The sequence below is a fragment of the Podarcis vaucheri genome, assembly GCF_965113315.1.
Source record: "Podarcis vaucheri genome assembly, chromosome: 8".
NCBI lineage: Eukaryota > Metazoa > Chordata > Lepidosauria > Squamata > Lacertidae > Podarcis > Podarcis vaucheri.
Genome location: NC_138766.1, coordinates 30405210 through 30432679, shown reverse-complemented (window position 1 = coordinate 30432679; position 27470 = coordinate 30405210). Strand labels below are relative to the sequence as shown.

Sequence of the window (27470 nt, the reverse complement as noted above, 5' to 3'; positions counted from 1 at the left end):
CACTTTATCCAGAATGGCAAGTGACCTGAAAGGTGTCCCAGGAGAAAGAAATGAGCCCGGGTTCAACAAGACTTACTCCCAGGTCAGGAGGCACAGGAACCAGGGTTGGACAACCTGCATAAGTGGAAAGCTATTCTGAAAAGTTTCTTCTGTGACATGCAAAGCATTTCAGTCCCAGCAGCAATCAACACAAACCGTTTAGCCCCAGGGACATGAATAATAATAATAATAATAATAATAGAATCCTAGAGTTGGAAGGAATCATAAGGACCACCTAGTCCAACCCCCTGCAAATGCAGGAAACTTTTGCCCAATTTGGGGCTTAAATTATGAGTCTCATACTCTACCAACTGAGCTAGGCTGAATTGTTGTTGTTGTTGATGATGATGATGATATTTATCCCCCGCCCATCTGGCTGGGTTTCCCTACCCATTCTGGGCAGTTTACAGCAGATAAAAAGTTGTAAAAACTTTTTTTTTTTTTTGTTAGCCCCAAAACAAGGAAGGTCCCAACCAAAGAATGGCAACTTAAGCTGACAGAAAATGCAATTTAAGCTTGCAGACTTAACATATAGCATAAGAGAACAATAAGAACATACTTTCAGAGAAGAAATAATGGTGTACACCTGAAAACGTTGGCAGCATTAAGCTAAATCCAGCAGTGTAAATTAGTTTTGATGGATGCAATAATGGAATATTGAACGTTTTGGTTTTTGTAAATTATGCAGGGATTTGTGATGTGCAAAAAGAACCGTGGAAAGAGAAGGGAAATCACTGATATTTTAAGGATGTTAAAATGAGCATTTTAAATTGCAAAACAGAAAATTTAATAAAAATTATTTTTATGCGTGTGTGTGTGTAGTAAAACATAAGGCATTAAAAATTGAAGAAGAAGAGGAAGAGGAGGAGGAGGAAGAGGAAGAAGTCTAGACATCAAGGTGGTGGAGAAGGATGAGGGGAAGCATGCCCAGAGCAGCGCCTGGATCCCTGGAAAGGTCTCTAGCTCGATGCGCGCAGCAGGGCCGACGTGGCTCGCGCCTGCCCCGCCCGCGCAAGGCAAAGGCAGCGCCAGCGCCGCCAGCTCCCGCTTTGAAAGGCCGCTTCCAAGCCGCGGCGAGCGGCGCCAGGCGGAACCACAAGAGCGCCGAGCAACCAACCCGACGCGCGGCGGCGGCGGCGGCTCGATGAGCTCGGCGCTCCCCGCCATTTTGCCCGCTTGAGGGGGAGCGGCGGCGGCGGCGGGGGCCGGAGCGACGGTGTCCGGCTGCCTGCGCTCCTCTTCCCCGCCGCGGCCCCATCCAACCCGCCTCTGCGGGTTCAGGTACTGGCATGGGCGCGGGGGAGGAGGCGGCGGCGGGGGGAGAGGGAGGGCCGCTTCCGGGAGGGCATCTCCCGAAGTTGGGCGGGGAAGGGAGAGGCTGAGCCACGCCTGGCTGCGGGGGGGGGGCGGGTGGTCCGCGGCTGTTTCTTCTTGCGGCTTCCTCCTCCCGCGGCTGCCCTACAATCACAGAAGGGACCTCCAAGGGTCATCTAGTCCAACCCCCCCCTGCGACCCAGGAATCCTTTCCACCGCCGACCCTGGGTGGCCTCGAACCACCAACCTTCTGCTTTAACAGCCAGAGGCTTTCCTCCCTTCCCACGCCTTTTATTTGCAAACAGCATTTGTTTTTAACCATTTAAAAACATTGCATTTTGAGGCTTCAGCTCTGAAAGAAACAGAAGCGATTTCTCTATTTACAAAGTGTGAGTCGCGTTTGTTTTGTTTGCTTGAAGGTGTAAAAGGATTTAGCATTGCATTTTCAGGCTTATGCTCCGAAGGAAACGGAAACAAAACGGGTCTTGCTTTGGCGCGGCTCCTCTCCCTCCCTGCAGTCCTGTTTCCCATGGAGAGATTTGGAAAGGGGCAGGAGGGCAGGAGGGGTGGGTGGCTTCAGTCTGGAGATGGTTTCGCCAGCTGCTACCTCTGTGAACCTTCCCTTTCGGGCTTAAAGGGAGGTTGGCTGATCAGGAATTCTAGATTTAGTGTTGGGGTTAGGAAAGTAGAATCATAAAATTGTTGAGTTGGAAGGGATCCCTAGGGTCATCTAGTCCAACCCCCAGGTGCGCTCAAGCTATCAACCTGGCAAACAGGTGCACTGACCCATAAGTAGCTTACGCTCAGAGTAACTTGCGCCAAATGGCTCTGGGCTGCCCCTTCTCTTGGGAAGAGTTGAGGAAGCTGCTTTCGGTTGCCTTAATGAAAAAGTAGCAAATTGGTTTGTGATTTGTTGTTGTGTTCTTACTGTCTGAGTGGGAAAGTGATGGTCATAATCATAATCATAATCATCATCATCATTATTATTATTATTGCCTTGGCACCAAAATAACTTGGCTGGCTGTGCAAGGTTGGCCGCGGAGACACCATTTGCCGCTTTGCCTCAGGCAGCAAAATGTCTTGGGCCAGCTCTGCAGCCACTTCTGAAACCAGGGTGCATATTGCCTTCTATGCAATACTTAACATTTCCTGTTTCATAATTTCATGACAGAAATACATTCCCTTCCCAAAGCTGGTGCAAGGAGAGGAAACTGCAAAGCGCATAAAAGATAGTGCTTTTCTCCTGTGGATTGAGAAGACCAAGAGCACCACCCCTTGCCTGTCTGCATGGCAGCGGCAAGGCAAACCAACTAGTTTTTTTTTTAAATTTTGTGAGGGGTGGAGAGACCGTTGGGCAGCTCTATCCTCCACCTGTCTGCCACATGGCAGCAATGTCCTCTCTGCAAAATTGGAGTGGGTTCCTGGGCTCCATACTTCAGCCACCCATTCAGGTGTGCCTTTTTTCTTTCTGAAAGGGTTGGGGGAGAATGGAACTTTCATTCCCTCACCCTTGCTGTATGGCAGCTGCAGGAGGCAAGGCCAGATGTCAAAGGAGAAGTGGGCTAGTCAGAGTGGATTGGGGTGGTGTGGTGGGCGGGAGAGCAGCAGGTAGCACCAATAAGCTCCTCTTTCTTTGAAAAGATGGGATGCAAAGCAGCGGCAGATACGCTTACAAGTCACTGTTGTTGCGTAACTGGGTTTGCACCACCGCCAGCTGATTCTGAATGGGCCACACACATTTTGCGGGTTGAAGGAGTGGGGAGGAAAACAACCTGTTTCCTTCCAGTTATTTTCCTGCCTCCTTCCACCCATACATTTGCCCTGAAATTTCTACCTGAAATCACAGTGCCAAAGCAAGATTGGAGCAAAAAAAGGGGGGAGGGGCGATGCAGAGATAAGAGGGAAACAGTTTGCTCCTTTGCAAAGTGTGTGTGACCCACCAGGATCCATTAGTGTTGGAGGAATGAAATGCCTCTGATCTCCTCCCTGGGACACCCCCCCCCCCCGCATTCACATGAAGTCATGGTTTGGCATTGCATGACCTGTGAACCAGTCCATCGTGCCTTTTAACAACACTGTAACAGAATGAAATATGCCCACTGCTACATATTATTGTTGGGAAAAGGCACATTCTTTTCGGCTGTTAAAGCAAGGAATTGTGTCATGGTTGATGTGTTTGGCAATCCGAGAGCCATTTCTGCCTCGCCACAGTATAGCCACACCAGATTGAGACATTCCTGTAACAATGGAAGGACAATAAGAACTATGTGTGTATAAAACTCTTAATTTGATGGTAGAGGATATTTTGGTGAAAACATTCGTTCCAAATTACCTTTAATTGAACATGCATATTCAATATTTGCTTGCAGCCCAATCCTAGACACTAAGAAATGACCTGCGAGATTGAGTTCTATGAGAATTACTTTCAAATAAGTAAGAATTGTAGCCCAGTATTGATTTCTTTGCCCTTGTGCACTTTACACCACCCATTTGTACTTACATTTACATTCTTACCGACGACTGTTATATGTATATGGGAAAACATTGGGACAATATGTTTTATGTTGCCACTGAGCTGCATTACCTCTCTGTTTCCTTTGGAATGTATTTTTTTTTAATCAAAACATTTTCTTGCCACTTTTTTGGGCAAATACCCATCCAAAACAGCTTACGACAAAAGCAACAAAAGACAAAAAGAAACAATATTACAAAAAAACTTGTTAAAATTGTATCTCTGTTTAAACATGTTTCATTGTTGTTGAGAGTCAGAACACAAAGTATACAATGAGCTAGCATCCTCTTCATAGAAACTTAAAATTATAAAGTTGGAAGGGACTCCCTTCAATGCAGGAATCTCAGTTAAAGAGAACCAGTGTGGTGTAGTGGTTAAGAGCGGTAGTCACGTAACCTGGGAAACCGGGTTCGTGTCTCCGCTCCTCCACATGCAGCTGCTGGGTGACCTTGGGCCAGTCACACTTCTGTGAAGTCTCTCAGCCCCACTCACCTCACAGAGTGTTTGTTGTGGGGGAGGAAGGGAAAGGAGAATGTTAGCCGCTTTGAGACTCCTGAAGGGGAGTGAAAGGCGGGATATCAAATCCAAACTCCAAACTCTTCTTAAAGCATCCAAGACATCTGGCCATCCAACCTCTGCTTTAAAATCTCCAGCAAAAGAGAGTATACCACGTGCTGAGGAAGTCCATTCCACTGTCAAACAGTTCTTACTGTCAGAAGGTTCTTCTTGATGTTTAGTCAGAATCTCCTTTTTTGTAACATGAATCCACTGGTTTGGGTCCTACCCTCTGGAGCAAGAGAAAACAAGTTTGATCCATCTTCCATGACAGCCCTTTAGATATTTGATTCAGCAGCAAAAAAAAAGGTAATGCTATTCTAGGCTGCATCAACAGAACTCTAGCGTCCAGATAAAGGGAAGCAATAGCGCCACTCTATTCTGCCATGGCCAAACCACACCTGGAATACTGTGTCAAGTTATGGGCACCACAATCTAAGAAGGATGTTGACAAGTTGGAATGTGTGTGACCAAGGAGGGTGACCAAAACGTGTTGTCAACAGGTGGTGCAGAGTTTGTGCAGAGTCCCTGCCGCAGAAGTGATTTGTGGTCAACTCTCACAGGGAAAAGTGTTCATTCCTATGCCAGACACCTTTTCCATAATAAATTAGTTGACCTTTCTTGGGCAAGGGTCCTCGGTCAGTGGTAGAGCACCTGCTTTGCTTGCAAAAGGGCCCAGATTACATTTCTAGATAGGACTGGAAGAGAACCCTTTCTGAAACCCTGAAAACCTGCTGCCAGTGTAGACATTGCCAAGCTAGATGTACCAACAGTCTGACTCAGTTAAGGCAACTTCGTATGTTCCTATCACACACATCTCCAAACATGTATTCTCTACTTTTTATAAAAAATATGTGATCAGACTTGGAAGATTTTTAACCCTCCATCCAAGATGACAGGTATTCTGATTTTTTCAGTCTGAAGCTATGCCCATTTTGGCACATACAGAGAATTTATCTGTTTTTGAAGAGCTGCTAGCCAGACTTCAGTAAGCATGCTTGTGACAAGGACAAAGGAGACAAGTGAAAAAAGATTTTTTGGGGGGGAGAGTAAATGTGTTGATACATGTTCTATTAAGATGTGTGCTCATTTCAAGAGATCCATTATTTAATCATCAATGGCAGCTGTCAGTTTAACACATCCGCAAATGAAAAGCTTGGTGTTCCTTGTTTTTGAAAGAACAGCTGAGGATTTTTCTGGCAACTTGTGATCTTAACTCTGGAAAAAAGAAAGGAAAAAAGCATGGGGAGGATTAAGTAGAGCGGTAATGCATTCAGTTTGTAAGCATTGTGATGTCAACACACGCTGAAGACACACAGTCTCCACTTGGATCCATTTTATTGGGGGAAGGCTCTCTTAGGTGGAGAAACACTTACCACAAAGTAAAGAACTATAACGGGGATACTTCCATAGATAATCCCCAAATGCATAAAATTGCATTTTACTAGTATATCCAGGCAAATGAAAATTAATTACTAACTTCTAGCTAAGCTGCTGATAGGAACTTTTAGAGAGCATTGACTGAACAGTATGTTTAGCCTGAAGGTGAAAAACAGAAAAAACCTGTCGTGTAACACAGTTAGCAATTACTGTATTAAGTGTTTTGAAGCAGTGTATGACTGACAAATCCAGCTAGGCATTCTGTTTAATAAATACATTTTTTATTGCATATATAGTTCCTTACTTTCTAACCTGTTTCTTTTACTCAAGACACCTTGCAAGAAAGGTAGCATACAACAAAGTTTAAATTCTCATTGTTTATCCTGTACTCAGAGATGAGAATGCACACATTGTTTTGGTTTCACAAATTAAGATTACCATTTTATAGTAGCAGAGCAGGGAACTCTCTCTATCCAGCATCTATGGAGGCACATGGGATGCCTTCTGCAAGTGTATTTTAACAGAAAGATGGCTGACACAGCAAAAATTATAACTGATCTTAAATCTACCCCCACCTTTTTAGCGAATCCAAGGTGGGTGTGCTTTCAAGAAGAAGGAAGTGTGCTGGTTTCACATTTGTTGAAGCTTGATTTTTAAGCAGCTGTGTCAAGTTTAGCCAACAAAATTGGGAATTGTCAAATTTCCTGCCTATAGTCAGTCTTATGTTAATTCTGCTGCCTCTGTAGAATCAGGATCAGACATTTTAGTCCTATAGAAAGAATGGTGCATGATTGTTTACTTGGTTGGCATGGTGGTTTCCATAATAATGGAATTTTAAAAATCCTTCTACAAGGATATCAAGAAGATTGATTCAATTAAAATTAAAATTGTGCTTGGAATATGGGACTGTTGTGGTTTTCATTTGAATGCTGTCTTGATTCAGTCTAAACTTGTTTCTTCCAGCTTTCAAACAAACATCAAAGATTTCATCGCCACCGAATGCAGCAAGCTAGGAATCATGGATCTGAAATTCAATTCCTCTCGGAAGTATGTTTCTATCAGCGTACCTTCAAAGTCCCAAGCTATGTCGCCACACATCAAATCAGTAGATGATGTAGTTGTCCTTGGCATTAATCTCAGTAAATTTAACAAGGCTACCCAGTTTTTCATTTGCGTTTCTGGAGTCTTTCTGTTTTATCTTATTTATGGATATCTGCAGGTAAGTGTTGTAATTCACTGCTTATGGTAATGTTTGTGTTTTCTTCTTCAGAATAATGTATTACTCAATAAAATTCTATTGTAATCTGTAGTGGCTTGATGCAGATATGAGGGCTTATTTTCTACTGTTACTTAATTTATTACCTGTCCGTCAACCAAAGGTTTCATGGTAGGCCACAGCACTTTGAAAATGCAATTATCGAAAACAGCTTAAAACAAATTACAGCCACAAGAATAGGGTGGGTCCTAAAAATGTCAGTGTCAGTTGTCAAAGTCCAGGATGAAAAGGTATGTCTTCATCATACAACAGAAAGCATATAAACAATATAGTGGAGATGCCACACACACACCTCTTCAGGGAGGCAGTTCCACAATTTAAGCGCTGTCGGTGAGAATGTCCTCTCCCACACTAACATCATCCTGAATGTCTTGAGGGCAGTAGAACCACGATATGTCTTCCATCTAGCCAGACCCAGATCTTAGCTTCAGCTGGCAAGACACAACTTGGGACCTGTTGTCCTGTCTTCACATACACAGTGATGGGGTCTGAACCGGCCATGAGTAACAAGAATTAGATTTGGGAATCTTGGTGTATGGAATGGAAACATCAAATTGGTGTGCAGCTTCAGTAAAATCTCCCAAGGTCATGTCTGAGATAATTAGGGGAAGAGATTTAAAAGAAAACACCAATAAAATGTGCCCATGACAGAGATAACACACCGAATAATGTGTACAGTTCTGGTTGCCACATCTCTAAAAATATACCATCAGCTGGAAAAGGTGGAGCAAAGGGTAATGAAAATAATAATAATTTATTACTTTTACCCCACCCATTTAACTGGGTTGCCCCACCACTCTGGGCAGCTTCCAACAGAATATAAAAGAACACACAAGACCTAAGGCATTAAAAGCTTCCTGATACAGGACTGCCTTCAGAGGTCTACGGAAAGTAATATAATTGGATTTTGATATCTGAATGGAGGGCATTCCACAGCACGGGCGCCACTACTAAGAAGGCCCTCAGATGGCCTTAACATCTTAAAATAGAAAAATTCCTTCCAGTAGCACCTTAAAGACCAACTAAGTTAGTTCTTGGTATGAGCTTTCGTGTGCATGCACACTTCTTCAGATACACATCTATTTTGACTATGGCAGACCAACATGGCTACCTATCTGTAACTTAACATCTTAGTAAAGTTTAAAATGATTTAATGCTTTGTAGTTGAGGGGGGAAATATGACGAGGGGATGGAGGGCATGATAGGAGTTTACAATGTTATGAATGGTGAGGAAGGACAAAGAAAATTCTCTTATAACACTAGAACTTGGGATCACCCAAGGAAACCGGTTGATAAGAGTCAGGACGGACTAAACAAAGAACTTCTTCACACAATGCATAAATCATATAGGGAATTCTCTACAGTAACTTAGAAGTCTTTAAAAGGAGTTTAGACAAATCCAGAGACATAAATGGCTATATGATAGCCAAATGGAAGCTCCATGTTAGGAAGCAGTCTGAATCTAGATGCTGAGGAGCAAAGAGTTGAGAGTGAGCCTTATTTGTCTCATCAGTTTTAGAAATGGATGGACTCATCAAGTAGGGTTTTTCTTATGTACTTATGTGATGCTGGAGTCTTGCATAAGAGGTGAATAGATGAAGAGTACATTTCTCTGAATTTAAAACCCACTCAATGGGCCGACAAAATAGGATATCTAATGCTGGTGCTTGCTTTTCACACTGATGTTCAAAAACAAAGTACATGAATTAAAAACAAGTCAGAAAGAGTATTCAAATTAATACCAAGTCTTAACTTGACAGGATGGTTAGCCAGATTCATTAAGCTAATGATAATTCTGTTCAATATTTTTAAGCCGGGAGGCAAAAAATGTTAAAGCAAATTTCTGAGTAAGTCTAATTTTAAAAGTTAAAAATATACAACATGGTCACATAGGCAATGTTTTAAATATAATGCTTCTCTGTTTTCCCTCTTCCAGGAACTGATATTTTCAGTGGAAGGTTTTAAACCCTTTGGGTGGTATCTTACATTAGTGCAATTTGGGTTTTATTCCATTTTTGGACTCATAGAACTACAGCTTATTCAGGACAAAAGGAGACGGTATGATATTATCTATATAGCCTTACTTTTTCAGATTGTTATGTGGGTTAAATTTGATTTAACCAGAAATGATTTGTGAAGTTGAATTGGGGCAGGAATCAGTCAAATATTATTTCTAAACATTTTGTCTGATTTAGTAAGATTCCATAACAATGCCCATGGTGTTGACTTGTGGAGCTGTCAGCCCAATGAAAAATGAACATGAAGTAGAATTTCTCTCCCTCCCCACTTAATGTGGGGAGTTACTTTAAGATCACTTAATTGGCACAAATTTTAAAATTAATAAAAACATAGCAACAGATGCATACATTTCTCATTTATTTTATACTGAAAAAGAGAATCATTTTTCTTTGCGGCTTTTATAATCTGTTCACATCACATGCTAGATGTCAGCTGATTCCAGAGTTTCTGAAATATTTGAGTAGTGTTACAATGGAAACTCCTGCAAAAAGGCTAGGATCCAACGGACTGTATGGGGAGCTTCCATGCATGAAACAGACCTTACTGATCACAGATCTCCCATCCAGTAACTCCTGAGAAGTTACTCCTGAAATCTGGAAAACCTGTAAGAGCAGCCTTCCAGTTCGTTCCCAAGGTCGCTCAGAAAAGAAAGTTGGCTGTTGATGTCCCAACTCTTCTTTGGGCATTATTATTTTTTTCTAGAGCTGTATAGTAAGTAGAGATCAGGGGTTTGAGGTTTTATATTATCTGAACCTACAGGAAAGCCAGTATTCTCAGGACAGTTATTTTGGATTAATCCCACTGATTGGTACAGAATATGTTGTATTCTGCATGTCTGTGTAGGGCAATGAATGAAAGGCATGAAATAGCATGCTTTTATATCTTCCATTTTAAAATAGAATAAATCGCCAACATAGTGGCAGTAAGTGATAATACAGTAGTTAAGTTTTCTGGTTTATTATATCTAATTAAATAAAAAATAAATTCAGATTTCAGCACTATTTTGAATTCCATGAAAAGTCACTTGCCACAATATTAAAGCCTCTCTTTGAGTGTTCACATTTGCTCCCCAATACAGAGCTTCATTTATATTTTCCAGGATCCCAGGCAAAACCTACATGATAATAGCTTTTCTAACAGTGGGGACAATGGGTTTATCAAATACCTCCTTAGGATATCTGAATTATCCTACACAAGTCATCTTCAAGTGCTGTAAACTGATCCCAGTTATGATAGGAGGAGTCTTTATACAAGGTATGCCTTATTCTTGCTATTGAATGCTGTTCATTTCAGAAAATAAACTTGTAAAGACCCAGCAGTGGTTTATTTTCTCTTCCCTTAACCCTCTCTATCCATTGCCTCACTGTAGAGGTCTTAAGTTACTTTGAAATCCTGGATTGATTTTGAATTTGAGTCAATAACCAAAATGAATCAAAACAAAACTGCAAAGGAGGCCTAGAAGCAACCTGTAGGGTGGAGAATCTTAGAATGTGATTGGGAAAGTATTTTTGATGCATTCCTGATTTAGACTGTCCAAAATGTAAATAGCTGGTAATTGAGGCAGAATTATTATCTGAACTTGCATTGAGTGTCTCTTGAGACCTATATTCCTCCACTACACTCTCTCACTCTCTCTCTCTCTCTCTCTCTCTCTCTCTCTCACACACACACACACACACACACACCCCGTTTGGTGAAAGTGGGTGTAATTCTATTGTGTTGAATTATTTTTGGGGAGGAGAGGCAAGTAAGTCAGACTTTTTGTTTCTTTAAGGATATGACCAGAGCCTTCATTTTTTGTGCTGATCATGCTACACCTCAGCCACTGAATAAAGGTTAACACTGCACGGTTGAGTCTTGTTAATGCTTTTGGGGAGGCTCGTGGTGGTGGCTTCACTTTGAAAAAGTTTGACATTTCTTGCCTGAGCCTAGAATAATTTATCTACTAACTCCGTTCATGAAATCCCCAAGGTGCTGCTGCTTTCATTTGATGGAGAGAGACTCACTTATATGGGTTATTTTTACTGTATGGGAAACCTAGGAAAACCGCCCTTTGAATTGGCATTTTAGTGCAGCTGGCTAGTTTTTTTGAATTTGGTTATGGTGAAGTGAAACAGCTGAGAACAGTAGTAATAATTGTTGGCTTACTTAACGATAATGAAGTTAGATTTCAGAGATTGATTTCAGACTTGAAATTCTCTTTACCTGTTAAACTAAACATTCTAGGCTCAACACTTCTTAATACCTTTGAAGCATCTAGAATGGGAGGTGAAAGATACCACCTGCAAAATTTCAGTATCCACATGCCCCAAGATTTTAGACATCTTTACAAAACTATATGTTAAAAAGTTTCAAGTCTGGCAGAAAATGTATCTGTAGGCCACCTATTTTGATACCAGGTGTCAGGATATTGCCACCGAGGGCTGGTTCATATGTTCCTCCATTGGCATGGTTGCTGTCTCTTCATTGCTACGTCACACAACAGTCCAGCAAATGAACGTACCATGGAGACAAAGGATGTTTCTCATGCCAGTACAGTTGCACCTTGGAAGTCGAATGGAATCTGTTCCGGAAGTCCATTCGACTTCCAAAACATTTGGAAACCAAAGCGCGGCTTCTGATTGGCTGCAGGAAGGTCCTGCAGCCAATCGGAAGCCCCGTTGGACGTTCGGATTCCAAAAGAAGGTTCGAAAACCGGAACAATCACTTCCAGGTTTGCGGCATTTGGGAGCCAAAACGTCTGTGTTCCAGGGCATTCTGGATCCAAGGTGTGACTGTACTCTGGGCTCCCAGGGAGGGGGTGCACTGACGCAGAGTGTAACTCCATCCATGCCTTCCATTGGTTCTTTTTATTATATATGTTACTGCACCAGTGTGGAAAAAGACCACACTCAAGCAGCAACAAGGTTGATAATGAGATTTATGATTTGGCCCCAAGATCTTGAGTTAGGCGGTGAATTGAATATTTGTTTACTTGCTGTGTACTCAGTACCAAATGAACTGAAGAATTAACTCTTCCATCATTGCATGGTGTCAACTTCTCCCTTTTTCCCTGCACAGGAAAACGTTACAATATTGCGGACGTTTCTGCTGCAGTGTGTATGAGCTTGGGCTTAATATGGTTTACTCTAGCTGACAGCACCATTGCACCGAATTTTGACTTAACAGGTAAAATATTTAATGGAAATTCGTACTCTGATAGGAATTGATGTGTTTTTGGAGAAGAAAACTGGCGTATCTCCAGCTGAGCCAGGCTGGGGGACGTACACTGGCGTAGGCCACCTGAGCTGGGAACCTGCTTGGCTGAGCTAGAGATCTGCCATGTCCTAACTCTCTCACCCCAGTGGATCTAGGATTATGGATCTAGGATTAGGACTGTGCCGTAAGAGCCACTGAGAAAATTTCTGTAGAGCTTCTCAGTCCAGTATATCTGAAGGAGCGTCTCCACCCCCATCATTCTACCCGGACACAGGTCCAGCGTCGAGGGCCTTCTGGCGGTTCCCTCACTGCGAGAAACCAGGTTACAGGGAACCAGGCAGAGGGCCTTCTGGGTGGTGGCACCCGCCCTGTGGAACGCCCTCCCACCAGATGTCAAAGAGAACAACAACTACCAGACTTTTAGAAGGCAGCCCTGTTTAGGGAAGCTTTTAATGTTTGAGGCATTACTGTATTTTAATATTTGGTTGGAAGCCGCCCAGAGTGGCTGGGGAAGCCCAGCCAGATGGGCGGGGTATAAATATATTATTATTATTATTATTATTATTATTATTATTGAGAAATTCCTTGTTGATTTTACCAAAGAAAAAGAAAAAGCTGTTTTCATAATGGTTGAAGAGGTTAGGTTTGGAACCCATTCCCCAGAAGGAATGCCAGCCAGCCATATACCCTTTGGATTCTGCTCGCAATATAACAGAATGCTGTACTTTTCCATATTGCATCCTAGCTTTATTTCTTAATTAAAATTTCAATTTTAAATTAGACTTTTCCTGATTGTTCAATACTTCACTTGCAGTCAGCCTGGGAATATACTTCTGCATGCAGTTTTCTATGTGGAAAATAAAAACTAAAAAGACAGGAAAATGAGTTCTGCAAAGCAGAACCCTTTGCTGAATAGCAGTCGAACTCCACGACCTTTACAAGATGCATACTTAATGAAGCAGGAGACTATGCACTTTGAGGGCAAAGCTGATCCCATATGTTTGTTTCAAAAAAAAAAATCTATGTAAAGCCATCGCTTTCCTTCAATGCTTAATATTATCGCTGGTTTCTACATGTGTGTATTTGCTGTACAAAAAAGAGATGGCTTTTAGGCCATCAACCAGGGTTTTACTTTACTGCCAGAAGTTGAGCATGTAATGCAACAGGCTTGTATATTTCTACTTTTATCAGTATTATTATTATTTTTTAAGAGAAATGAATTGTCAACCCATTAGGAGATGGAAGGAGGAACATATAATCCATGGATCCGTACAATAAAGTAGCTTGAATGTGTAGGGATGGTGCCAGGTTTCCTTCCTTTTCTCTGAAGTTTTTGCTTTAACCCCCAGTCTTCATGTCCAGCTGCAATGAAGTTTATGTAAACTGCATTTGCTCATATTTCTTATGTTGACCTTGGCTTCCCCCTTCATCTGTTTTGCCACTGTCCAAATTTAAATGTAAATTCCCTTGAGATAGGGAGTTGGTTTTCTTTTTTCGCTTGTGCTCTAAAGTATTGTGTATATGGATGGTAGGATATAGAACATGGGTAGGCAAACTAAGGCCCGGGGGCCGGATCTGGCCCAGTCGCCTTCTAAATCTGGCCCACGGATGGGAATCAGCGTCTTAGTACATGAGTAGAATGTGCCCTTTTATCTAAAACTCATCTCTGGGTTATTTGTGGGGCCTGCCTGGTGCTTTTACATGAGTAGAATGTGCCCTTTTATCTAAAACTCATCTCTGGGTTATTTGTGGGGCCTGCCTGGTGTTTTTACATGAGTAGAATGTGTGCTTTTATTTAAAATGCATCTCTGGGTTATTTGTGGGGCATAGGAATTTGTTCATTTTTTTTTCAAAATATAGTCTGGCCCCCCACAAGGTCAGAGGGACAGTGGTCTGGCCCCCTGCTGAGAAAGTTTGCTGTAGAACAAATAATGTTTACACTACAGCAGGAAATTCAGTCTGCCTGTTCAGATGTCACAGTAAAACCAGGGTTGGGCAACCACCAGTCTGTGGGCCAAATATGACCCACCAGATCATTCCCCCTAAATGGCACCACCTTACCTGCCCCCCCCCATATGTAGGGCAGGTAGAGTGGTAGCTTATTCAGCTACTTGACCAAGTTCCTCGGCTGATAGGTGGTGAGTTCAAGCCTGCTTGGTTTGGCTGCAGAAGTTATCCACTGGGAACCTGTGCATGCAACTGATCCCCACAGAAAGCCACCTTGAATTCCCTCCCTCTCAGCTGATGGGCAACGGAGTTTAAGCCTGCTGATCGGCCACACTTTGAAACACTGTGCAAACCTTGTGTAGTGCCGTGAAGTCACTATTTTCCTGCAACTCTGTGGACCACCTGTGTGGGATAACTCACCTGATGTCATTATGATGGGTGGCGATGCCCACTTGTCAAAAGTGGGGGAATATGAAGAACCTAAAGGTTAACCTCCCTTGCACTGACTTATAGTTTAGCATGATATGAACAAATCAAAACAAGCCTTGAGGTTAAACTCTGCCCCTTGTCCCTCCTCCACAAGGAATTCAGAACTGTTCAATTTTGTTTCTGCTTAACTGTGGCTTATTGCATTGTCAACGGTGGCTAATGTTAGCATCACAAGTCAACATCAAACCTAAGCAAACACTTCAAAGCTCTTCCTTGTAATTGTGTGAGCAAGGAGCACAGAAGGCAGCTTGATCTAATCACTACGCTATGGTTTTGTTGACATCCCAGTACGGCTGTTGTGTTCAAATTTGCCTTGGGTCCTGCTAAAAAATTATGTGTCTCGAGCAAAATGTTGTGCTGTCATTGTGCTGAAATAAAGTTTCCATAAGTCAGTCACAATGTCAAGTTCTTAACTTGCCTTGCAGTGCATGCAGCCCTATTCCTGGTCACTAAATAATATTAGATTTCCTTTCACTAGTTTATAATCAAATTGTTGTGGAAGCATTTACACTCAAGCTTGTATTATTCTTAGCTGAAGCATTTTTTGAGTTGCATAATTTAATCAAAATTCTTTAAACATTCACATTGTCAAGGGCAAATCTATTTACATGTGACAGCTTTTGCCCAAGGAGACAAAACTGAGCTTTGAGGTTAAACGGAACTTGTAATTTTTGCTGATACAAATGTTAGAAACATAAAAACTGAGTGAATTTAAAGTATTGGCTGTGTGAACAGTATCACCCATATTGTGTCCATCAAAGACTGGAAAATTAGATTTAAGGCTCTTTTAATAGTATTGAAGAACATGGTAAGCGATGTTGTGTAAAAATGGGGAAAATGCAATAAGCCTAAATATGCAGCAATACAAATTCTGTTAATTTTATTAATTAATTGATTTGGTTGATTTAACATGTTTAAAATGTTGTTGCACGTCAAGCAGTTGTTGCTTTCTTTGCTATCCGGAAAGAATATATATTGCAAAGTTTATCCCTCTAAATGTTTGTCTTCCCTTCTGCTCTTCCCCCCTCAAAATGGAGAATATGGTTGCTTTTGTGTTGTTCTTTGCATCATATGTAAAAAGCAGGTCTTACACAGATTTTAAAAGTGCAGATAATAAGAGAATATATATCCCTTGTTTTCTAAACTCCGGTCAGGAGTGCCAAATTGGCCATGCCATGGCCCTGGCACAGAATTTTGTGGGAATTTTCATGGGGAACTTTGTGGGCGCTCAGGCACCCAGGGCCCCAGGAAGTTGGCACCTATGACTCCAATAGGTCCACATCGGAAGAACCGTGGGCGATATTTATTTGTGGCATCCCACTTGCACAAATGAGACAATTCCAGTTTTGGTGAGGAGAGAGAGTTCGATCTGACAAGCAAAAATGTTTGCACTGACAGAACAAATGCCTTGGTGCAACAGTGAATTTTATCCATAATGTTAGAGTATGTGCCTATTGCTTTATTTTATGTTATGTCCTTTTCTGATTCCTTGAAGGTGTGGTCCTTATATCCCTTGCCCTCTGTGCAGACGCCGTTATAGGAAACGTGCAGGAAAAGGCTATGAAGTTGCACAATGGCTCCAACTCTGAAATGGTAAATGTTCCCCTTCTATAATTTCATTCAGTTATGGGAGCTGTGGGGCGGAGTTTTGTTCTATTTCTGTCTACTATTTTAAGTCAGTCAGCCATGATTAAAAAATGTGCATTGCACTGAACCCAGAAGTGACCTGAAAACATCACAAAAATGTTGAGGAATGGGGTGGGGCAGGGGTGGAACTGAGTGTTTTGGGGCTTTGTTAACGGTGTTTCAAATATATGTGATTTCACTTTAGCGGGCGGTGCCTCGGAACATAACCCCCCACGTAAATGGAGGGTTGCCTGTACAGGAATAGTCCTGTCTGGTTGTTGCCAATAGTAAACATTTGTTGCTCTGGCCTAAGTTAATGGCAAGAGAAATTGTGAATTTAGAAATAAGAGACCGGAGCGCAACTTCAGACAGAGTTTTATTAAAAATTAACAGATTTGTCTTCACAGCCAGCAACTACTGCTGTGTAAATTCGGTAAGGCTAATGCACGCGGTTGCCATTTAATTCATGATAACTGTAACTATCACTCAGAATAAGGCTGTATAAAACGGCAAATCTGTTAACCAGAGAATCACCTTGTAAGCGTATATCAATTGCCAGTTGAGGCGTGTTTATCAAGCAAGTTACTCAGAAGCTAATATCTGAGGTTATTGCCTGTATTATACTTGAAAAACGTAACTTTCAAAAGAGATTACACTCTTCCAGCAAAGAGATGTGCTGATAGAGCACACAATATATATGGCGTTTTAAAAATACCATAAGATTAAAATAATTTGTTTTTGTAACTATTCCAGGTTTTGTATTCCTATTCAATAGGTTTCCTGTATATTTTATTGGGACTGACATGCACTAGTGGCTTAACCCCTGCAGTCACATTTTGCTCAAAGGTAAATAATTTTTTTCCATTTAAAAAAGTGTGATTTCCTCCCCCCCATTCATGTGCTGTTAGATTATTTTTGACCAAATCACATTACTAGGCTTTGCATTCCTGCTTGAACTTTTTTTATGATGCTTTGATGATTTTCACTGCACTTGATACTTTTCTTATGAGTTGGTGGTTTATAAATACTGTAATAAACAATCAAACAAACAAAAGCCAATGCAATTCTGGGCTGCATCAATAGGAGTATAGCATCTAGATCAAGGGAAGTAATAGTGCCACTGTATTCTGCTCTGGTCAGACCTCACCTGGAGTACTGTGTCCAGTTCTGGGCACCACAATTCAAGAAGGACACTGACAAACTGGAACGTGTCCAGAGGAGGGCAACCAAAATGGTCAAAGGCCTGGAAACGATGCCTTATGAGGAACGGCTAAGGGAGCTGGGCATGTTTAGCCTGGAGAAGAGGAGGTTAAGGGGTGATATGATAGCCATGTTCAAATATATAAAAGGATGTCACATAGAGGAGAGAGGAAGGTTGTTTTCTGCTGCTCCAGAGAAGCGGACACGGAGCAATGGATCCAAACTACAAGAAAGAAGATTCCACCTAAACATTAGGAAGAACTTCCTGACAGTAAGAGCTGTTCGACAGTGGAATTTGCTGCCAAGGAGTGTGGTGGAGTCTCCTTCTCTGGAGGTCTTTAAGCAGAGGCTTGACAACCATATGTCCGGAGTGCTCTGATGGTGTTTCCTGCTTGGCAGGGGGTTGGACTCGATGGCCCCTGTGGTCTCTTCCAACTCTATGATTCTATGATTCTATGATTCTATGAAATGTGCATTAAAGTTGTTTCTGTGATCCACTGACTTGGGTATATGTACCCAGCCTCATCAGAAATTACTTTTATTCTTCAAAAAGTCCAGGAGTAATTTTTTTATCATTTCATTATGACCTTTCTCAATTTTCCAGTGAGAATAAATAAAATCATTACTGATTTAAGATTTTGTTACTTTGGTTCGGGCAGTTGATTAAAGGCATTTATTTCATTCTGCGGTACCTCGGGCTTTGTTTTGCATCTTCCTCCGTTTAATATTTTGTCTTGTTCCTGCAGCACCCAGTTCAAACATACGGCTACGCATTCTTGTTCTCCTTGACTGGCTATTTTGGAATCTCTTTTGTCCTAGCCCTGATTAAAATCTTTGGAGCTCTTTTAGCTGTGACAGGTACAGTTCATTTTTTTAGTTCATTTTTTAATAGAAGAATTGAATAAAAATCCTGATTTGGGATAAAGCTTGTACATTATTTCTGCTCCGTCTCCTGTTCTTTTGTTCTGTGAATGATTTAATGGGTTCATGTGGTGAGGGGTAGCGTGTCTTAGATACGTACCGCTTTTTTTGTTTTGATCCAATGCTTCCACCTACAAGACTGCTTGCACAAATACATAGATCATTGCAGCAGAGGTAAATGTCACCTTCCACACATTTGCAATTCAAAAATGCACGGCAGATATGTATTAAAAGGAAAAGAAATGTGTATAAAAGCAAATGAGGTAGAGAAAAAGAAATGATTAAATTATAACATCTCTAAGCTCCTTGACTGTAAATTGGGGAGGGGGGAGTGTCTTTCATTTTTCCTTACTTCAACAGAATTCCAATTATATACGAATAAGAATTCTGTCAATTCAGTAGCATTAAAGCATTACATTCACTGCTCAGTTATACAGGCATGACAAATATGTTCTCAGAATCAATACTGGAAATAATTTGGTGGTGGGTGGGACCAAATATTAACCTTAGAAAGGGGGTGGGCTGAGAAGCTCTAGAAGGATCCTAGACCCATCTATCAAGCAGATAAAGGTCTTCCTTTGGTTAAAAAGGGGGAGATAACATATTAAGCTTTATCTTTTTCTCTATAAACTTTAATAAAATTTATTTTAGAAAAATACATCAAACAGACTTCTGGGGCTAGTCTTTGTATATTAAAAGCACATGTTGCCTTACTTTAAATCCATATCCAAGAATTTTCCCTGACAGCATAATAGACTTGGAGAGAATGATCAAATGACCCACATTGGACCAGATTGCACTGGTGAGGAGATGGGTCATTCAGCCTTGTACCCTATAGTCCAGCAAGGGGGGGGGGATATTTCCACTCCCCTGGAAACATTTCCAGGCGTCTTTAGGTCCAACAGGCATGGAGTCTGTGTCTGCACTAGGACAGAGAAGGTGAAAAGGATCATTTACCCCCCCCCCCCAAGATGTTGGGCTCCAAGCCCCCATCAGCCCCATGGTCAGGGCTCATGGGAGGTGAGGTCCAGAAACATCTAGAAGAGCCACAGGATCTCTAATTGAAGGGCCATTAGAATATTTCAGCACTAGGGTCTTGGTCCTAAGCCTTCCCTGGAAGCAGCTGTATATGCAAACCCATTTAGAGAGGAGTGTGTAAGCAAGGATAGAAAGGATTTCCATCTGCCTGATGGTTTCTGAAAGCTGTTGCAGTCCCTTTGACTGGTGCCAGTGCCAAGCATGCTGCAGTATAGTTGTCTAAATGGCACACAGGCCAGTGCTGCATATTACTGCTCCATTTGTCCAGCAGAGGATGCAGTTTTGGCAGCTATACAAGCCTCCACTTTTATACCACAGCAGCTAAAGTGTGGGATTAGGCTGCCCGGTTGCCGGCCTTCATTGAGCCCTGCCATTAGGTAAATGCAGTTAAGAGACCTGGGAAAGAATGCTTTTTCATTTTTAAAAATTGCATAAATAGGAGGAACAGTCTCCTCCTCCCCAATTAAAGTCGGGCTCCCCTTTTCGTTCTAGCAACAAACACCCGAATAACCTTGGACAAATTGCTTCACCTTCTCGTGCCTCCATTTTTCATTTTTTATAAAATGGGAATAAAATATTTAACACATCCATAAAGAAGTGCTTTGGCTATCCATTGAAGAAGAAGGGGGGGGGGAAGTTCTGTGTTACTGCTGCGTATTATTTCATTGCAGGGGATTGTGGCAGAATGAGACAGATATACGGTATGGTGAAAGGCTGATAAGACGCCCTATAAAAAAGGCTTCATAACTACAAAATCTTCTGCTCAAGCCGAAGACTGACAGGCAGCCTGAGCAACATAATTTGCTGACCTTGTTGTGCCTGCAGGGGAATTCCAGCATGCACAGTCATAGTCCCTGTGAAGTCTGCTTGGGTGTATAGATGCCTAAAGGTGCTGGGGATGAGGAGCTTGCCATGGGCTGGAGCTGTAGTAACCAGCCAGCAATGCTGCAAGATTTATTAGAGCAACCGATCCAGTTGATAGATTGATCATCTGCCTTTTTCCCAGTTAATCAGTTGAATCAGTTAGACAGTAGGTGCCATTTTGAGATACCGAAGGAAGGAAGAGACTTGCAGTTTATTATAGAACCAAACCTTACCACTTACAGTTAGGCAAACTACCTTTAATGCATTTTTTTTAAAAAAAAATCCCTATTGCAATTATGAATCATGACCAAAACAAGCGTAAAGCATAACTGGAAACCTCGCCGATGAAAATGTACTCTTGTCAATTAAAATTGGTTCCCCGTAGATTAAGTGACTAAACCTTTTGCTGACTGATCTACAAATTTAAAGCCCTTATTACGTAGTTAGACGCAAGAGATCTCATGCAATGATTTTGGTCTCTCTGGTTCCTTTTCTTCACCACCTCTGGGCGACCATGTATCAAAAAATTTTGGGACCCCTTTAGAAGCACCTTCAAGCATTGCACATCATCATGCCAGCTGAGAGAGCCTGCCATGAGAGCTTTCTTCCAGCATTGGATCAGAGCTCTAGATCAAGCAGATTTTTTGTGTCTCTCTTTTTTAAAAAGAGGGTTATGGTTTTTATATTGTCTGCAGCCTGTTGAATGTTGATAAAGTTATTATTGGAATAACTTTACCTTGATGCTTTGCCGTTACATAGACCGCACACTGTGGCAGATGTAAAGCAGCACCCATGTGGCCACCACCCCTCTAAATCCAGAGAAGATTAGTAATAAAGCAGATGTGAAAACAGTAGAATAAGTTGGTGATACCTAACTTAAATGCCATTCATTTTGATGGAGCTGAAGTGCAGCTAACTTTCTCTGTATTGGGGGCCATGATGTCAGTCTACTGCAAGTAAATGCACGCTGCAGTAAGGCGTGAGGTTGTGATTACCGCGTTTGCCATCCTTTGCATGATGCTTCTGTTCTGGTGCATTGAAACTGTATTTTAGTTGGGATGGAACGAATGTTTTAATGGACTTGTTTTCCTTCAGTCACAACAGGAAGAAAAGCAATGACAATTGTACTTTCTTTTCTGTTTTTTGCAAAGCCATTTACATTCCAGTAAGTATCCATCTACATGTATTGACTTTAATTAATACACCTAATGTATATAATGTTGTGATTTAAATGCAATCACCAATCGCATCCTATAATTTTTTTTTGATAATTTATGGCCCACCTGCAGGGATTGTTTATTTATTAATTATTTTCCACCTGTAATCCCCTGCAATGGTTCTAGGGGTTGCTCGTGTGTAAGTTGCCGCCACTCCGGGCTAGGTTACCTGGTTGAACCCTTCCTGTCTGGACAGCCTCTAGCTTCGTGGCTGTCTCAGTCGCTGGCAGAATCCGCCAGTGGGCGTTTCTTAAACTTCTTCCAGCAAAGAAGTTCTTTGACGCCAAGTCTCCTCCTACTCTCCCTGCGCGGAAGTCTTCTGCGCAGGGAGGGTGTGGGCAGCGGAGTACCCGTACTCTCTCCGCTGGTCTCCGGCGAGGAGTCTTGGAGCCTCCTCCCCGATTCCCCATCTGCCCCCCTTCTCCACTGGTGTTACGCTGATTTCCTTCCCCAGCAGATAGGCTGCCTCTCTCCCTACTGGGACCCTCTCCGGCATCCCTCTGGAGCCTTCCCTCCGCCTCTACCTCCGATGGCAATTCCCTGACATCCCCCTTTCCTCCATGGAGCCCAGGTTAGCATAGATGGCGCTCCTATTCTCCATAATGTCCTCACAACGATGTTGAGGGTTAGTGACTGGCCCAAGGTCACTGAACTTCCTGGTCAAGTGGAGATTTGAACTCTGGTCTCCCAAGTCCTAATCCTGCATTCTAACCACTACACCCCATAAGCAAACCTATGCTTTGCTACACGCACAGTGGGATTTCTGTTTTTGTTCCGTCCTTGACTCATGTGGGGTGCATGAGCTTAAGACATGAAGAACAGAAACAAGAACAGAACTAAAGGGCACTTGGATAAATTAATTTGATACATGGCTATAAGTGGGAGGTTGTTACATTGTTTGCCAGAAACCCCAAAATTATAAGCCATCATAAAAGCAAACAGACTTTTAAAATGAATTAAGGCCCCACCCAAAGAAGATCTGTGCTTTGTTATGTGTTCAGGAGCCAGCATGGTGTAGTGGTTAAGAGCGGTGGACTTGTAATCTGGTGAACCGGGTTCGCATCCCCGCTCTTCCACTCCACATGCAGCTGCTGGGTGACCTTGGGCCAGTCACACTTCTCTGAAGTCTCTCAGCCCCACTCACCTCACAGAGTGTTGTGGGGGAGGAAGGGAAAGGAGAAACTTAGCTGCTTTGAGACTCCTTAAGGGGGCGTGAAAGGCGGGGTATCAAGTCTTCTTCTTCTTATCTCCTAATCAGTCTTCACCAGGGTTGCCCCACCTCTCCACCAGGTATGATGGGGGGGCACTCAGTCGCTCTCCATACAGAGATGTAGCTGAAGAGGCTGCCCCCCATAGGGAGCCGCCTCTCTTTTTTGTGTGTGTGGCATCCTTCCTTCCAGCACCCATACACAGCAGTTGGGATGCTCAAAAGGCAGGCAGTGCTTATTGTCACTAACAATAAACCTTTATAGGTATAGCAGCGAAGTGTGCACCCAATTTTTAGAGCAAAAACATGTCCTAGCACTCACGAAATTTGGAAAACGCACATTTTGTAATAGCAGCGAACTGATGTGTGAAATAAATGGAAACCTTGGTTTCGGAGAGAATACAAATCTGTCTTGCTATATGGCAAGATGCATTATTAGAAGATGCATTATAAATCTTAGAAACATAGGTTGGAAGGGACCACAAGAGTCATCTGGTCCAATCTTCGGCAATGCAGGAATATTTTGCCCTACATGTGGCTTGAACCCACAGCCCTGACATTAAGAGTCTCAGCTCTACCGACTTGAGCTACTGAGGCAGATGAATACTTAAGGAAGCTAATTTTTTAGGTCTACCATATTCCTCCACCCCTTTACAAATTCAATTTTAAATTCTGGGACTACCTCTTTGCTTCCTACAAGACCCTTGCCATACATACATACAGTTGCTAATGTGTTACTCCACCCCTCTTTCTCCATTTTAGGTACGTGTGGTCAGGCTTGCTGGTTGTCCTTGGTATATTCCTCAATGTTTACAGCAAGAACATGGATAAACTCAGATTCCCTTCAGTGCGCAGTCTCTGGAATAAATGTACTGAAGAAAAACAGACAAGGACGTTGTCTCAAACGGTGTAGACAGTGGCTTGCGCCATGTATTGCGCTGGACTGTTTGTTTCTGTATCTTCATTGCAATAGTCTCCAGCTGACTCGTTTTCCAAAGGGAATGACACTAAAACCAAAGGAGTCAAAGGCATTTCGTCGACTTGCAGATGGTGGGCATCAGCATCTCTTGGAAGCGCTCAGGTCTCATCCTGTGTGGGGGCCCGGTCTGGATAATGGCATTTGACGATGGGCTCTAAGGGACAGTGGTTCTCGTGTGAGCTGTTGAAATCTTCACTCCAAATAGGGCACATAGGAGAGGGCGTGTGTGATTAATTTGGGCATTTTAATTGCTGCTGCTCTTGAAATCAAGTGGGTCTTTGTGTTTTATTGTTGGGATCAGTTTATTTAAATGTAACACTGTTTTGAAACAAGATAGAAACTAATCAGAACCTGATTGACTAAACTGAAAGGTTAAGCCGACGAGGTTTTAATTATTATGCCATAACTTTTTTATTTTTTATTTTTTTTAAACAAAAAGTCTTAAAGCTTCTATTCCCATTGTTTTTGGTATTGACGGTTTTCTTCTGAAGGAAAAAGCAAAATGAAATTCTCTTCAAGTGGATGGCTTTGAGACACTTTTAAAGGAACCAGCCTCCTGTCTATGCATTTTCTCTCTCTCGTTGATTCGTAAGGAATGATCCTTCACGTTAAAGTATCAAGAAGGTCTTAATGTACCAGACAACTCATTTCCTTGCTACCTCTCCATATTGTAATGAAATGAGTGGGACCTAGGAAAGTAGCTAAAAGAGTGGAGGATGGATTACTTTGATTATTGCATATTGTAATTAGCTTAGAAATGGGCTCGTTCAGTGGAGCGCTTTCTATACTGTGCACTTTAACAAATTCTGTGCCATGAAAAGCTGAATTCCGCAACGTGAATAAATTCTGCACATGTGTGTCTTTGCTTGTTTTACGTTCTTCCTTTTGCTTCTGCAAATCATGGGGAACTATAGTTATGTAAACTGTTCATGCCAAACTTTTACCTGTTAGCTTTCCCTTTTAACTTCTTAACACATTTAAGCCTATATATAGACTTAAGAGCTAGAAGTTTCTTTTAAACAAATATGAAAATTGTCAGGGTGCTGAATGCTGCACATAATCCCGATTTTCACTTGCAACTGAAAAACCTAGGCAATCATGACATTAGTTTATAATCTCATGAGTTGTTACAGTCACTTCTGTACTGTATCCAGATACAGTGGTGCCTCGCAAGACGAAAAGAATCCGTTCCGCGAGTCTCTTCGTCTTGCGGTTTTTTCGTCTTGGGAAGCAAGCCCATTAGCGGATTAGCGCTATTAGCGGCTTAGCGGGCTTAGAAGATCAGCTGATAAGCAGCTTAGCGGCTTGGGGAAAAGGGGGGGAGGAAAAAAACCACGCGAAGCAAGCCCATAGGAAATTCGTTTTGCGAAGCACCTCCAAAACGGAAAAACCCTTTCGTCTAGCAGGTTTTCCGTCTTGTGAGGCATTCGTCTTGCGGGGCACCACTGTATTCAAAACAGGTATGGCTTTGTCTTTTACCAGATTCTTTTCTTCTTCGCTTATGCCAGAGATGAGGAACTTATGGCTCTCCAGTTGTTCAACTACAGATGACATAATCCCTCACCATCAGCCATGCTGGTAGCTGATGGGAGATGGAGGCCAGAAAAACTGGAAAGCCACAGATTCTCCAACTCCAAAAGGAGAAGATGACATTTTGTGTCTGCATGAAGCCACGTGAAGCTATTTACATAGATGTGCATTCGTATCGAGGTGCATTAACCATCTTGAGAGTTTTTTTAAAACTCTTAGAGAGAAGTGGGAGACTCTGAAACCTGAAGAACTCAACTGGAGGTGTGGGCAAACTAACAAAAGGTTTTACAAGGCACCCCAAAAAAACTCCACAAAAGAGGAACAAAATAGAAACAGATGTATTCAGAACAGACCCTAGAAAAGGTAAACATTTGAAGTATGATGTACCAAAACAAGCACATATATTGTAACCTTTTATTGATCTGTCTCCTGCCTTCAAAAGGGATTGATATGTATGTATTTGCCAAGTGAAACAGCCAGATAAGAAGTACTGGCCACTGTGCATTCTCTCTGCAGTACTTATCATTATATAGGTTTTAGGCCTTTAGCCTCAGCTGTCACTGAATGGCCTACTTCTTTACATATAAAAATGTAAGATGTTCGTTCCTGAATTGTAATTCCCAACACACTTCCTTGTGAAGAAGATTCAGACTGCTACATTAAAACACTCTCTTTATTCCATCCCTTAGTTGCTGCCTTACCATGTCCAAGGACAAATAGGGAAAGCTTGTTCCTGAAATAATGTAGGTAATGGATGGGCTGCCAGTCCTTCCTGCTGTGGCAATTTTGAGAGGATGATGTGTTATACAGCACCTTATTTGCTGTTGTGATGAGCTTTAGACATCTCCCATTATTTATTGCACAAGACGGAGGAAATAGTAGAGGTCACCCAAATCAGATGAAGGGGCAAATGGGAGAAGAGAGAGACGAAGAATATCGGGTATTTTCAATAACGGGCTAAAAAGCGAGGGGAAAGAAATGGTAATAGATTAAAATCATAACGTTGCACCACTATCTCTTAAAAGTTCTTTTTAAGATAATTATCTTTCCTGCAGCAGATACCCTGCCCACCTGCAAGGTGTGCTCTTTAGAATTTTGAACAGAGGAACTGGCGAAACGGAAGTTTGACCCCAATCAATGTAGCTTTTTAAAATAATAAAGAGTAGGGAAATGGGCTGTTTTCCGGTGGGGTGTGGGAGAAGATTCCTTTTTGTTTTTATATGGAGTAGATGGTATGAAGTCCATTGTTCTCTGACAGTTTACTTACCTGTATCCAGGTCCAGCTCAGCAACATAGTCCGGGCTGATGTCTTACAAGTGTGAGTGGTCCACTGGAAAACTTATTGTTCATTGTAAATATATTATCAGAGACCTTCCCTAATGATGTTTTTTACTGAAACCATCTCAAATAGCAGCCAGAGTGTGTACAGTTAAGAAGTTTCAAAAAAAAACCCACAAGTGATGTACACACATGCAGAGAAACAGCCCAGTTAATGTTGCTATAGATGGAATTTAACTCCTGGAATAAATATATATACAAGTACAGCTCGAATTGCTAAGTGTTTGCCACAGGATTCTTCTAGACTTTCCCCCCATCACAAGTCACTAATACCTTGTGAATTGTTCAGCTGTGAATCAGGTTTGGGTCTGCAGCAATTGAAGTAAGAAAGCCTTCTGCAGTGGGCTCAACTACTTGTTACACTGATTACTAGACCCTTTGGCCATTCCATGGTGGGCTGGATTCCTTGTGGTGGTTCTGTGGCAAGGGTAGCCAACGTGTATTTGTGGACTAGAGGCAGTGGCGTAGCGTGGGGGGTGCAGGGGGGCCGGCCGCACCGGGCGCAACATCTGGGGGTTAGGGTTAGGGGGCGCAAATCCACAGGTTAGGGGGCGCAAATTACTTGCCTTGCCCCGGGTGCTGACAACCCACGCTACGCCACTGGAGCGCAGTGGCGTAGCGTGGGGGGTGCAGGGGGGCGGGCCGCACCGGGCGCAACATCTGGGGGTTAGGGGGCGCAAATCCACGGGTTAGGGGGCGCAAATCCACGGCTTAGGGGGCGCAAATTACTTGCCTTGCCCCGGGTGCTGACAACCCACGCCACGCCACTGACTAGAGGTATCATCAGCTCCAGCCAGCATGGCCACCGATCTTGGATGATG

The 27470-nt window shown here is 42.4% G+C and overlaps 1 protein-coding gene across 1 annotated transcript; it reads left to right on the top strand.

Annotated features, from left to right (window-relative positions):
• Positions 1-1181: 1181 nt before the first annotated feature.
• SLC35B3 (solute carrier family 35 member B3) lies at positions 1182-24641 on the top strand. Its single transcript, XM_082234608.1, has 10 exons — positions 1182-1320; positions 6764-7019; positions 9013-9134; positions 10195-10349; positions 12156-12263; positions 16225-16322; positions 17109-17201; positions 18302-18413; positions 21474-21543; positions 23565-24641. The coding sequence occupies exons 2-10, from the start codon at positions 6819-6821 to the stop codon at positions 23713-23715; spliced, it is 1110 nt and encodes a 369-aa protein (XP_082090734.1). The 5' UTR covers positions 1182-1320; positions 6764-6818; the 3' UTR covers positions 23716-24641.
• The last annotated feature ends 2829 nt before the right edge of the window (positions 24642-27470 follow it).